This window comes from Salvelinus fontinalis, chromosome 38 (genome assembly GCF_029448725.1).
Source record: "Salvelinus fontinalis isolate EN_2023a chromosome 38, ASM2944872v1, whole genome shotgun sequence".
Classification (NCBI taxonomy): domain Eukaryota; kingdom Metazoa; phylum Chordata; class Actinopteri; order Salmoniformes; family Salmonidae; genus Salvelinus; species Salvelinus fontinalis.
Genome location: NC_074702.1, coordinates 1,999,936 through 2,013,984, shown reverse-complemented (window position 1 = coordinate 2,013,984; position 14,049 = coordinate 1,999,936). Strand labels below are relative to the sequence as shown.

The following is a 14,049-nucleotide window of genomic DNA, read 5'->3' as shown; positions in this document are numbered from 1 at the left end:
ACCAATATCATGTGATAGCTGATAAAATGATATGCCCGAATGAGAGATGACCAATATCATGTGATAGCTGATAAAATGATAATCCCGAATGAGAGATGACCAATATCATGTGATAGCTGATAAAATGACATGTCCGAATGAGAGATGACCAATATCATGTGATAGCTGATAAAATGATATACCCGAATGAGAGATGACCAATATCATGTGATAGCTGATAAAATGATATGCCCGAATGAGAGATGACCAATATCATGTGATAGCTGATAAAATGATATACCCGAATGAGAGATGACCAATATCATGTGATAGCTGATAAAATGACATGTCCGAATGAGAGATGACCAATATCATGTGATAGCTGATAAAATGATATACCCGAATGAGAGATGACCAATATCATGTGATAGCTGATAAAATTATATGCCCGAATGAGAGATGACCAATATCATGTGATAGCTGATAAAATGATAATCCCAAATGAGAGATGACCAATATCATGTGATAGCTGATAAAATTATATGCCCGAATGAGAGATGACCAATATCATGTGATAGCTGATAAAATGATATGCCCGAATGAGAGATGACCAATATCATGTGATAGCTGATAAAATGATATACCCGAATGAGAGATGACCAATATCATGTGATAGCTGATAAAATGATATGTCCGAATGAGAGATGACCAATATCATGTGATAGCTGATAAAATGATAATCCCGAATGAGAGATGACCAATATCATGTGATAGCTGATAAAATTATATACCCGAATGAGAGATGACCAACATCATGTGATAGCTGATAAAATGATAATCCCGAATGAGAGATGACCAATATCATGTGATAGCTGATAAAATTATATACCCGAATGAGAGATGACCAACATCATGTGATAGCTGATAAAATGATAATCCCGAATGAGAGATGACCAATATCATGTGACATCGGGTCTACTAGCTACAACTTCATATGAATAATCCGTCTTTAGATTGCATGACTGTTTGACCGGTGAATAAGTACCGTATTGTTGGCACTTACATATCCACTACCGTACCATCACTCGTTATATTACAGTACTTGGTATAGCTGAAATAGGTCTCAGGGTTGGACTGAAATGACCTGAATAACTACAGTATGTGTGATTGGGGTCACTTCCTGTATTTTATCATTTAGATACATTTGCTCGGGCTTTTCCCTGCTCTTCTGTGACGGAACTATTTTAGTCTACGAGACAGAGAGAGAGGGAGGTTCTAACTACAAAGGATATTATCTGACTGGGTTAACAAAAACGGCCAATTCTCGCGTGTGCTGATCTTCTGGTTGGTCAGTTATCCGTTGCACAAAAATAGATGGTGAGTGAACGCCTTTATTCACACATTTTTGGGCAAATGGCGTGATCCGGTCAATAAATATTACTACCCGGCAGTCCACAATATTTGTGTATCACAGAAGAAAAAAAAACACAAAAAATGATTTAGAATCTTGTAAAGTTAAGAACACAGGATATGAAGTAGTGAGTTATGAATCAAAAGACATTCACATTCAATCGTTTATTTAATTTAAAATCATATTTACATAAAGCGGTAGGTTCTAAAATATAATCCTTATCTACTGTACATTGCATTGTGGTCTGCAAATCTTTTACAGGAGTGGAGTATGAAACAACTGCTGTAAAATAACATTGGTTTAAAAATAAATGTAAAAAATGTAGAAGAAATAATCATTGATCACAATTGTAAGGGACTGAAAGAGAAAATCGAGGTAAGTGAAATCCCTTTTACCATCGTGGCCCTTTTACCAGACAAGACAGGAAGTCACATGACACTTCTATAGGTGATATTTCACTTGGTATCCATGGAGAGGCTTCCTCTATATTAGGACGCCTCTTAAAAGCACTGGAGTCGACTCAACTCAGCCCGGCAGAAAACTTCAGAAACATACTATTACGACTCTACATGGATCTCCCAAAACGGCACACTATCCCCTACATAGTGAACTACCGGGTAGTGCACTAATATAGAGAATAGGGGACCAAATCTTGCGTATCCCCACTGAGCTAGTGGATTGCCATCTCACAAGAAACAAGACTGTACAGCTACTGCACACCAACTCTCATATGATTACATGTGCTTCCCATAACACAACACCTCTCTCATATATATATATGTATATATTATTGTATTATAACATGGTTGTGGTGTGAAAGACAAGCCCGACTTCCATTGACTTCAAAGCAGAACAGCTGAACAATAATCATTGTGAAAAAAGTGAGTCATTTGGAAATAAAGATTCCTTTTGACATGAAGATACCCGGTATGGTGTGGGTTTGGGCTGTAAGCCCACCAGAACTTGATACCCGGTATGGTGTGGGTTTGGGCTGTAAGCCCACCAGAACTTGATACCAGGTATGGTGTGGGTTTGGGCTGTAAGCCCACCAGAACTTGATACCAGGTATGGTGTGGATTTGGGCTGTAAGCCCACCAGAACTTGATACCCGGTATGGTGTGGGTTTGGGCTGTAAGCCCACCAGAACTTGATACCAGGTATAGTGTGGATTTGGGCTGTAAGCCCACCAGAACTTGATACCAGGTATAGTGTGGATTTGGGATGTAAGCCCACCAGAAGTTGATACCAGGTATAGTGTGGATTTGGGCTGTAAGCCCTCCAGAACTTAATACCAGGTATAGTGTGGATTTGAGCTGTAAGCCCTCCAGAACTTGATACCAGGTATAGTGTGGGTTTGGGCTGTAAGCCCACCAGAACTTGATACCAGGTATAGTGTGGGTTTGGGCTGTAAGCCCACCAGAACTTGATACCAGGTATAGTGTGGATTTGGGCTGTAAGCCCTCCAGAACTTGATACCAGGTATAGTGTGGGTTTGGCCTGTAAGCCCTCCAGAACTTGATACCAGGTATAGTGTGGGTTTGGGCTGTAAGCCCTCCAGAACTTGATACCAGGTATAGTGTGGGTTTGGCCTGTAAGCCCACCAGAACTTGTCAGGAGCAGTACTGGGTTAAATGCCTTTATATTTCAGGGGATTTCTGCAACGCTTATTTGACATGATACTCTATATATATACACACAAAAGTTTGAGGACACCCCTACAAATTAGTGGATTTCAGCAATTTCAGCCACACCCGTTGTTGACAGGTGTATAAAATCGAGCACGCAACCATGCAATCTCCATAGACAAACATTGGCTGTAGAATGGGCCTTCATGAAAAACTCAGTGACTTTCAACGTGGCACCGTGACAGGATGCCACCTTTCCAACAATTAAGTTCGTAATTTCTGCCCTGCTAAAGCTTCCCCAGGTCAACTGTAAATGCTGTTATTGTGAAGTGGAAACCTGTCTATGAGAAACAAAGGCTCAGCCGCGAAGTGGTAGACCACACAAGTTCACAGAACGGGACCGCCAAGTGCTGAACCGCGTAGCGCAACCCTCACTACCGAGTTCCAAACTGCCTCTGGAAGCAACATCAGCACAATAACTGTTTGTCGGGAGCTTTATGAAATGGGTTTCCATGGCCGAGCAGCCGCACACAAGCCTAAGATCACCATGCGCAATGCCAAGCGTCGGCTGGAGTGGTGTAAAGCTCGCCGCCATTGGACTCCGGAGCAGTGGAAACGTGTTCTCTGAAGTGATGAATCACGCTTCACCATCTGGCAGTCCGACGGACAAATCTGGGTTTGGCGGATGCAAGGAGAACGTTACCTGTAAAGTTTGGTGGAGGAGGAATAATGGTCTGGGGCTGTTTTTCATGGTTCGTGCCCCTTAGTTCCAGTGAAGGGAAATCTTAATGCTACAGCATACAATGACATTCTAGATGATTCTGTGCTTCCAACTTTGCGGCAACATTTTGGGGAAGGCCTTTTCCTGTTTCAGCATGACAATGCCCCCGTGCAACAAAGCGAGGTCCAGAAAAGAAATGGTTTGTCGAGATCGGTGTGGAAGAACTTGACTGATCTGCACAGAGCCCTGACCTTAACCCCATCGAACACCTTTGGGATGAATTGGAGCGCAGACTGCGAGCCGGGCCTAATCGCCCGACATCAGTGCCCGACTTCACTAATGCTCTTGTGACTGAATGGAAGAAAGTCCCCTCAGCAATGTTACAACCTCTAGTAGGAAAGCCTTCCCAGAAGAGTGGAGGCTGTTATATCATTAAAGTGGTGGGACCAACTCCATATTAATGCCAGTGATTTTGGAATGAGACGTTGGAGGAGCAGGTGTCCACATACTGTTGGTAGTGTAATGTAAGTTGTAAACAAATACAATACAAATGATCCATCAGTATCTGAAACAACTGATAGATTAGCCTTGTTAAGGGGTTTAGGACAAGGCAAGCTGTGTGGAGGTTTATGCCTTGTGTTGTGTGATTAAAAACAGATTTTTAACCTTGTCAACCCAGGGATTCGATCCAGCAACCTTCTGGTTACAGGCCCTACACTCTAACCACTAGGCTACTTGCCGTCCCTACACTCTAACCACCTAGGCTACCTGCCGTCCCTACACTCTAACCACTAGGCTACCTGCCGTCCCTCCATTCTAACCACTAGGCTACCTGCCGTCCCTACACTCTAACCACTAGGCTACCTGCCGTCCCTACACTCTAACCACCTAGGCTACCTGCCGTCCCTACACTCTAACCACTAGGCTACCTGCCGCCCCCCTCTAACCACTAGGCTACCTGCCGTCCCTACACTCTAACCACTAGGCTACCTGCCGCCCCCTCTAACCACTAGGCTACCTGCCGCCCCTACACTCTAACCACTAGGCTACCTGCCGCCCCTACACTCGAACCACTAGGCTACCTGCCGCCCCCTCTAACCCCTAGGCTACCTGCCGCCCCCTCTAACCCCTAGGCTACCTGCCGCCCCCTCTAACCCCTAGGCTACCTGCCGCCCCCTCTAACCCCTAGGCTACCTGCCGCCCCCTCTAACCACTAGGCTACCTGCAGTCCCAACGCTCTAACCACTAGACTACCTGCAGTCCCAACGCTCTAACCACTACGCTACCTGCTGCCCCTACACTCTAACCCCTAGGCTACCTGCTGCCCCCTCTAACCCCTAGGCTACCTGCCGCCCCCTCTAACCCCTAGGCTACCTGCCGCCCCCTCTAACCACTAGGCTACCTGCCGCCCCCTCTAACCACTAGGCTACCTGCCGCCCCTACACTCTAACCACTAGGCTACCTGCCGTCCCTACACTCTAACCACTAGGCTACCTATCGTCCCTACACTCTAACCACTAGACTACCTTCCGTCCCTACACTCTAACCACTAGGCTACCTGCCGCCCCCTCTAACCACTAGGCTACCTGCTTCCCCCCTCTAACCACTAGGCTACCTGCCGCCCCTACACTCTAACCACTAGGCTACCTGCCGCCCCTACACTCTAACCACTAGGCTACCTGACTTGTGTTGTGTGATTAAAAACAGATTTAGGTGCTACTGGGGGGTATATATATACCAGTATCTGTTACAGCGCAGGTTCACTACAACCTCTATATTATGAAGGACAGATAACGTAAGGATGGACTATATACCTTTATAATACATGACAACGGGGAATATGTTAAAGAAGTCACATTAGCGGGGGGGGAAGTGGCTAAAATTGAAAAGCAGTCAAGACTGTGGATTAGTTTACTACAGCTTTGAGCTCTAGTAAATACCAGTATAGATACACACAAACACAGTCATAATCTGTCTGTCCAGACTTCTCCCATCATCTTTCTCTCTCGGCTGGATGAAACTTCCTTTCTCTGCCACCTGATTCCCAGAGAGGGGAGTCATCAGTGTGTCTGGGCCGGGTCAGAGGATAGCCCATCAGAATCTTCTCCTGTGGTTTGTTCTGTGGCTCGTTGAATTGCCCTGGAGCTAGTTCGCCAGGGCTGGAGAGTCCATAGGAGTTGTCTCCTCATCTTAAGGCAGGTTGGGTGTTGCACGGGCAGGGCAGGCTTAGAGCCAGGGAGTCCTCCACCTCAGTAGGGTGGGGGCTTGGCCCAGTCTCCATTAGGGCTCATGGGGGTATTACCCCTGGAGGAGCTGCCCTGGCTCAGACCCTGCCTCTGGCCCTCCCAGAAGAGGGCGTCGCTGGGTTTGGGCGGCGAGGGGAAGGACCAGGAGGAGTCATCTAGAGAGGCCTGGTTGAGAGGAGGAGGAGGCAGGAGGACAGGGCTGGTACTGTCCAGACCCAAGGCTCCAGGGTAGTGGCTGGACCAGGGACCGTTTGGCCAGTAGTCCTCCCTGAGACCCTCCAGAGCCGGGGGGCCCACGGGGGGCAGGCAGGGCCGGCCAGAGCTGGAGGGGACAGGGGGGGCACTAGGGGCACGGGGCACGGACATGCGGACTGTCCGATGGTTCAGGTTCTTCTCCACGTCGTCCAGACACTGGACAGGGACCGTTGGTGCAGCTAGAGAGAACAAACACAAACACTATTTCTTAAACATGACTGACTTAATCAGGTTGTCAGGTAATTAGAATGTTTTACCTGGTTGTGTTCAGTAGACGGCAAACAGGAGGAAACCATTTTGGCACTGTTGTTTTGGTATTACATTTTGGTACTACCTGAACTGGTACAATGACACTAATTGTTGGTTTTCTTCAGTTGCAAAATGTTCTACTACGTTATTCCCTACTGAACAAGACCCAGTATTTGGCACCCTCACCCTTGCCACCTACCCCAAAGCAGCACTCAAGAAAATAAATCCATTTCAAAACACACAAAATTCAAAACAAAGCAACTCATCACACCTGACTGCTCATGAAGACCAGGGAATATTCATTAGGATTATGTTCCTTTGTCCATGGAACTCTTAGTATCGCAACACCACACAATTTATGTAATTATGACTGGCTCCAATAATCATTTCAGTTAGTGTGACTGGTTCTAGTAATCATTTCAGTTAGTGTGACTGGTTCTAGTAATCATTTCAGTTAGTGTGACTGGTTCTAGTAATCATTTCAGTTAGTGTGACTGGTTCCAGTAATCATTTCAGTTAGTGTGACTGGTTCTAGTAATCATGTCAGTTAGTGTGACTGGTTCTAGTAATCATTTCAGTTAGTGTGACTGGCTCCAGTAATCATTTCAGTTAGTGTGACTGGTTCTAGTAATCATTTCAGTTAGTGTGACTGGTTCTAGTAATCATTTCAGTTAGTGTGACTGGCTCTAATAATCATTTCAGTTAGTGTGACTGGTTCCAGTAATCATTTCAGTTAGTGTGACTGGTTCTAGTAATCATTTCAGTTAGTGTGACTGGTTCTAGTAATCATTTCAGTTAGTGTGACTGGTTCTAGTAATCATTTCAGTTAGTGTGACTGGTTCCAGTAATCATTTCAGTTAGCGTGACTGGTTCCAGTAATCATTTCAGTTAGCGTGACTGGCTCCAGTAATCATTTCAGTTAGTGTGACTGGCTCCAGTAATCATTTCAGTTAGCGTGACTGGTTCCAGTAATCATTTCAGTTAGTGTGACTGGTTCTAATAATCATTTCAGTTAGCGTGACTGGCTCCAGTAATCATTTCAGTTAGTGTGACTGGCTCCAGTAATCATTTCAGTTAGCGTGACTGGTTCCAGTAATCATTTCAGTTAGTGTGACTGGTTCTAATAATCATTTCAGTTAGTGTGACTGGTTCTAGTAATCATTTCAGTTAGTGTGACTGGTTCCAGTAATCATTTCAGTTAGTGTGACTGGCTCCAGTAATCATTTCAGTTAGTGTGACTGGTTCTAGTAATCATTTCAGTTAGTGTGACTGGCTCCAGTAATCATTTCAGTTAGTGTGACTGGTTCTAGTAATCATTTCAGTTAGTGTGACTGGTTCCAGTAATCATTTCAGTTAGTGTGACTGGTTCTAGTAATCATTTCAGTTAGTGTGACTGGTTCTAGTAATCATTTCAGTGTGACTGGTTCTAGTAATCATTTCAGTTAGTGTGACTGGTTTCAGTAATCATTTCAGTTAGTGTGACTGGTTCTAGTAATCATTTCAGTTAGTGTGACTGGTTCTAGTAATCATTTCAGTTAGTGTGACTGGTTCTAGCAATAATTTGGGCTCAATAATCAACTTTAAATGCTGTTTATTGATATCCATTATCCTCTAAGTTGGAATGAATGCCAATAACTAGGCTAATTAATTAAAGATTGTTCCTGTGTACCTTTAGGGATGTGTGATTGGTTGGATGATGCTGACAGAGTGTACCTTTAGGGATGTGTGATTGGTTGGATGATGCTGACAGAGTGTACCTTTAGGGATGTGTGATTGGTTGGATGATGCTGACAGAGTGTACCTTTAGGGATGTGTGATTGGTTGGATGATGCTGACAGAGTGTACCTTTAGGGATGATGCTGACAGAGTGTACCTTTAGGGATGTGTGATTGGTTGGATGATGCTGACAGAGTGTACCTTTAGGGATGTGTGATTGGTTGGATGATGCTGACAGAGTGTACCTTTAGGGATGTGTGATTGGTTGGATGATGCTGACAGAGTGTACCTTTAGGGATGTGTGATTGGGTTGGATGACGCTGACAGAGTGTACCTTTAGGGATGTGTGATTGGGTTGGATGATGCTGACAGAGTGTACCTTTAGGGATGTGTGATTGGGTTGGATGATGCTGACAGAGTCTACCTTTAGGGATATGTGGTTGGGTTGGATGATGCTGAAAAGGAATTAGTAAACAGTGTGTGAATAGAAGAGACAAATTATTATTTTTTATTATTATTATTTATTATTTAATTATTTATTTATCTTACATTGTCAGCATTTTAGCTTAGTTTTCTCCTCTAGAAATCAAAGTGACAGACAGGCAGACAGGCAGACAGGCAGGCAGACAGACAGACAGGCAGACAGACAGGCGGACAGACAGGCGGACATAGCGACAGACAGACATAGCGACAGACAGACATAGCGACAGACAGGCTAGTAGGCAGAGACAGGCAGACATGCAGAGACAGGTACACAGACAGAGACAGGTAGACAGGCATGACGACAGACAGGCAGAGCGACAGACAGACAGCCAGAGCGACAGACAACCAGAGCGGCAGACAGCCAGCCAGACAGGCAAAGCGACAGACAACCAGACAGGCAGAGCGACAGACAGCCAGAGCGACAGACAACCAGACAGGCAGAGCGACAGACAGAAGAACAGCCATGCAGACAGCCAGCCAGACAGGCAGAGGGACAGACAGCCAGAGCGACAGACAATCAGACAGGCAGAGCGACAGACAGAAGAACAGCCATGCAGACAGCCAGCCAGACAGTCAGAGGGACAGCCAGCCAGACAGGCAGAGGGACAGCCAGCCAGACACTGTAGTTTCCAGAGGCTGTATAGCTAATTGGGCTGAGTAGTGTGAGGAGAGATGGAGTGAGAATCACACCTCTGACGTTCCCTTCAGAACTAGACAGGCTTCAGAGACACAACACACACACACACACACACACACACACACACACACACACACACACACACACACACACACACACACACACACACACACACACACACACACACACACACACACACACACACACACACACACACACACACACACACACACACGCCTCTTTAATATGCAGCACAAATGCATGCAACATTAGACACACACATCATTGGTTTTCTATCCAATCATCATGTTGAGCGGATAATAATAAAGTTTAAATGAGAGTTCCTCTGTGTTTGATGGACGAGCAGGAGGGAGAGAGAGAGAAACAGTCTCATGAGAGTTTCCATTTGAATAAAAGTGATTTCGTGGTGAGAACCTCCGACGAATACAGATGCTCAGTGTCTTTGAATAAATACATCTCTCCCCTTTTTCTCTCTCATCTACAAAACAGGATTAGTCTGGGATATTCACTAGAATAAATATATTTGCTCTTTATATTTCATTCTAATTTGCACCTCTTGTTTGGTCCTCTGTTCCACAAAGAGAATAGTAACCTATTAAATATCTTGTTTGGTCCTCTGTTCCACAAAGAGAATAGTAACCTACTAAATATCTTGTTTGGTCCTCTGTTCCACAAAGAGAATAGTAACCTACTAAATATCTTGTTTGGTCCTCTGTTCCACAAAGAGAATAGTAACCTATTAAATCTCTTGTTTGGTCTTCTGTTCCACAAAGGGAATAGTGCTATGATAATATATCCTCTACCATTGTAGTGCTATGATAATATATCTTCTACCATTGTAGTGCTATGATAATATATCCTCTACCATTGTAGTGCTATGATAAGATATCCTCTACCATTGTAGTGCTATGATAATATATCTTCTACCATTGTAGTGCTATGATAATATATCCTCTACCATTGTAGTGCTATGATAATATATCCTCTACCATTGTAGTGCTATGATAATATCTCGGCTGTCTTTCTCCACCTAGCCTCCAGTAGAATCCCTCTTTCTTCCACCTAGCCTCCAGTAGAATCCCTCTTTCTCCACCTAGCCTCCAGTAGAATCCCTCTTTCTCCACCTAGCCTCCAGTAGAATCCCTCTTTCTCCACCTAGCCTCCAGTAGAATCCCTCTTTCTCCACCTATCCTCCAGTAGAATCCCTCTTTCTCCACCTAGCCTCCAGTAGAATCCCTCTTTCTCCACCTATCCTCCAGTAGAATCCCTCTTTCTCCACCTAGCCTCCAGTAGAATCCCTATTTCTCCAGCTAGCCTCCAGTAGAATCCCTCTTTCTCCAGCTAGCCTCCAGTAGGATCCCTCTTTCTTCCACCTAGCCTACAGTAGAATCCCGCTTTCTCCACCTAGCCTACAGTAGAATCCCTTTCTTCCACCTAGCCTCCAGTAGAATCCCTCTTTCTCCAGCTAGCCTCCAGTAGAATCCCTCTTTCTTCCACCTAGCCTACAGTAGAATCCCTCTTTCTCCACCTAGCCTCCAGTAGAATCCCTCTTTCTCCACCTAGCCTACAGTAGAATCCCTCTTTCTCCACCTAGCCTACAGTAGATTCCCTCTTTCTCCACCTAGCCTACAGTAGAATCCCTCTTTCTCCACCTAGCCTACAGTAGAATCCCTCTTTCTCCACCTAGCCTCCAGTAGAATCCCTCTTTCTCCACCTAGCCTCCAGTAGAATCCCTCTTTCTCCAGCTAGCCTACAGTAGAATCCCTCTTTCTCCACCTAGCCTCCAGTAGGATCCCTCTTTCTTCCACCTAGCCTCCAGTAGAATCCCTCTTTCTCCACCTAGCCTACAGTAGAATCCCTCTTTCTCCAGCTAGCCTCCAGTAGAATCCCTCTTTCTCCACCTAGCCTACAGTAGAATCCCTCTTTCTCCACCTAGCCTCCAGTAGAATCCCTCTTTCTTCCACCTAGCCTACAGTAGAATCCCTCTTTCTCCACCTAGCCTCCAGTAGAATCCCTCTTTCTCCACCTAGCCTACAGTAGAATCCCTCTTTCTTCACCTAGCCTCCAGTAGAATCCCTCTTTCTCCACCTAGCCTCCAGTAGAATCCCTCTTTCTCCACCTAGCCTACAGTAGAATCCCTCTTTCTCCACCTAGCCTACAGTAGGATCCCTCTTTCTTCCACCTAGCCTACAGTAGAATCCCTCTTTCTCCACCTAGCCTACAGTAGAATCCCTCTTTCTCCACCTAGCCTACAGTAGAATCCCTCTTTCTCCACCTAGCCTACAGTAGAATCCCTCTTTCTCCACCTAGCCTACAGTAGATTCCCTCTTTCTCCACCTAGCCTACAGTAGAATCCCTCTTTCTCCACCTAGCCTACAGTAGAATCCCTCTTTCTCCACCTAGCCTCCAGTAGAATCCCTCTTTCTCCACCTAGCCTCCAGTAGAATCCCTCTTTCTCCAGCTAGCCTACAGTAGAATCCCTCTTTCTCCACCTAGCCTCCAGTAGGATCCCTCTTTCTTCCACCTAGCCTCCAGTAGAATCCCTCTTTCTCCACCTAGCCTACAGTAGAATCCCTCTTTCTTCACCTAGCCTCCAGTAGAATCCCTCTTTCTCCACCTAGCCTCCAGTAGAATCCCTCTTTCTCCACCTAGCCTACAGTAGAATCCCTCTTTCTCCACCTAGCCTACAGTAGGATCCCTCTTTCTTCCACCTAGCTTCCAGTAGAATCCCTCTTTCTTCCACCTAGCTTCCAGTAGAATCCCTCTTTCTCCACCTAGCCTCCAGTAGAATCCCTCTTTCTCCACCTAGCCTCCAGTAGAATCCCTCTTTCTTCACCTAGCCTCCAGTAGAATCCCTCTTTCTTCCACCTAGCTTCCAGTAGAATCCCTCTTTCTCCACCTAGCCTCCAGTAGAATCCCTCTTTCTCCACCTAGCCTCCAGTAGAATCCCTCTTTCTTCACCTAGCCTCCAGTAGAATCCCTCTTTCTCCACCTAGCCTACAGTAGAATCCCTCTTTCTCCACCTAGCCTACGGTAGAATCCCTCTTTCTCCACCTAGCCTCCAGTAGAATCCCTCTTTCTCCACCTAGCCTACATAGTAGACTCTCTATCACCATCAACCTTTATTTTGAAAGATCCCTTGTTGATGGCATGTTGTTTTAAGATGTGTGAAAAGACAAGTTGGGTTCAGTTAACACTCAGAGAGAAGGGGGAACTCATGAGATGTTGACAAGGGAACTTGAAGAGAAAACATGAACTTCTCTACACTAAATAAGTAGTAGCAGTCCGTCAGAAAATCTGCTCTTTAGTCTGAGGCCCTCTCCCTCATACACAGGGATTATGTTAATGAGGAGGGCACATTATCCTGAATTGTTCAGATAGAAATACATTACCTAGAAAATACACACATACATTACCTAGAAAATACACACATCTCTGCCATGTAGTATAGGGGATCAAGCCAGCTCAAGACATTTCTGTCTGCAACCTTCCATAATGTCTGCTGAAAGAGCCCCAGCCGGGACTTACCTCGTCTGTGAGCTGTGGTTTGTAACTCACCTCGCCTGTTAGCTGCTAGCTGCGGTTTGTAACTCACCTCGTCTGTTAGCTGCTAGCTGTGGTTTGTAACACCTCGTCTGTTAGCTGCTAGCTGTGGTTTGTAACTCACCTCGTCTGTTAGCTGCTAGCTGTGGTTTGTAACTCACCTCGTCTGTTAGCTGCTAGCTGTGGTTTGTAACTCACCTCGTCTGTTAGCTGCTAGCTGTGGTTTGTAACTCACCTCGTCTGTTAGCTGCTAGCTGTGGTTTGTAACTCGCCTCGTCTGTTAGCTGTGGTTTATAACTCACCTCGTCTGTTAGCTGCAGTTTGTAACTCACCTCGTCTCTTAGCTGCTAGCTGTGGTTTGTAACTCACCTCGTCTGTTAGCTGCTAGCTGTGTTTTGTAACTCACCTCATCTGTTAGCTGCAGTTTGTAACTCACCTCGTCTGTTAGCTGCGGTTTGTAACTCACCTTGTCTGTTAGCTGCGTTTTAGAACACCTCGTCTGTTAGCTGCTAGCTGTGGTTTATAACTCACCTCGTCTGTTAGCTGCTAGCTGTGGTTTATAACTCACCTCGTCTGTTAGCTGCAGTTTGCAACTCACCTCGTCTCTTAGCTGCGGTTTATAACACCTCGTCTGTTAGCTGCTAGCTGTGGTTTGTAACTCACCTCGTCTGTTAGCTGCTAGCTGTGGTTTGTAACTCACCTCGTCTGTTAGCTACTAGCTGTGGTTTGTAACTCACCTCGTCTGTTAGCTACTAGCTGTGGTTTATAACTCACCTCGTCTGTTAGCTGTGGTTTGTAACTCACCTCGTCTGTTAGCTGCTAGCTGTGGTTTGTAACTCACCTCGTCTGTTAGCTGCTAGCTGTGGTTTATAACTCACCTCGTCTGTTAGCTGCTAGCTGTGGTTTATAACTCACCTCGTCTGTTAGCTGCTAGCTGTGGTTTGTAACTCACCTCGTCTGTTAGCTGCTAGCTGTGGTTTGTAACTCACCTCGTCTGTTAGCTGCTAGCTGTGGTTTGTAACTCGCCTCGTCTGTTAGCTGCTAGCTGTGGTTTATAACTCACCTCGTCTGTTAGCTGCAGTTTGTAACTCACCTCGTCTCTTAGCTGCTAGCTGTGGTTTGTAACTCACCTCGTCTGTTAGCTGCTAGCTGTGTTTTGTAAC

At 45.5% G+C, this 14,049-nt stretch overlaps 1 protein-coding gene across 2 annotated transcripts in view; it reads right to left on the bottom strand.

Moving 5' to 3' along the window:
* Window positions 1–1,539: 1,539 nt before the first annotated feature.
* azi2 (5-azacytidine induced 2) overlaps window positions 1,540–14,049 on the bottom strand; it is a 25,013-nt gene continuing 12,503 nt past the window's right edge. The window contains exons 7-8 of one of the 2 annotated variants that reach the window (XR_008756825.1): window positions 4,658–6,416; window positions 1,540–4,624 (exon numbers count right to left, since the gene is read on the bottom strand). Coding sequence is in view for 1 of the 2 variants with exons in the window: in XM_055904906.1 (XP_055760881.1) it covers window positions 5,986–6,416 (431 nt within the window). In the remaining variant the exon portion in view is untranslated. Of the gene's footprint in view, window positions 6,417–14,049 lie in introns of both variants that reach the window. The other variant, XM_055904906.1, reaches the window with a different exon arrangement.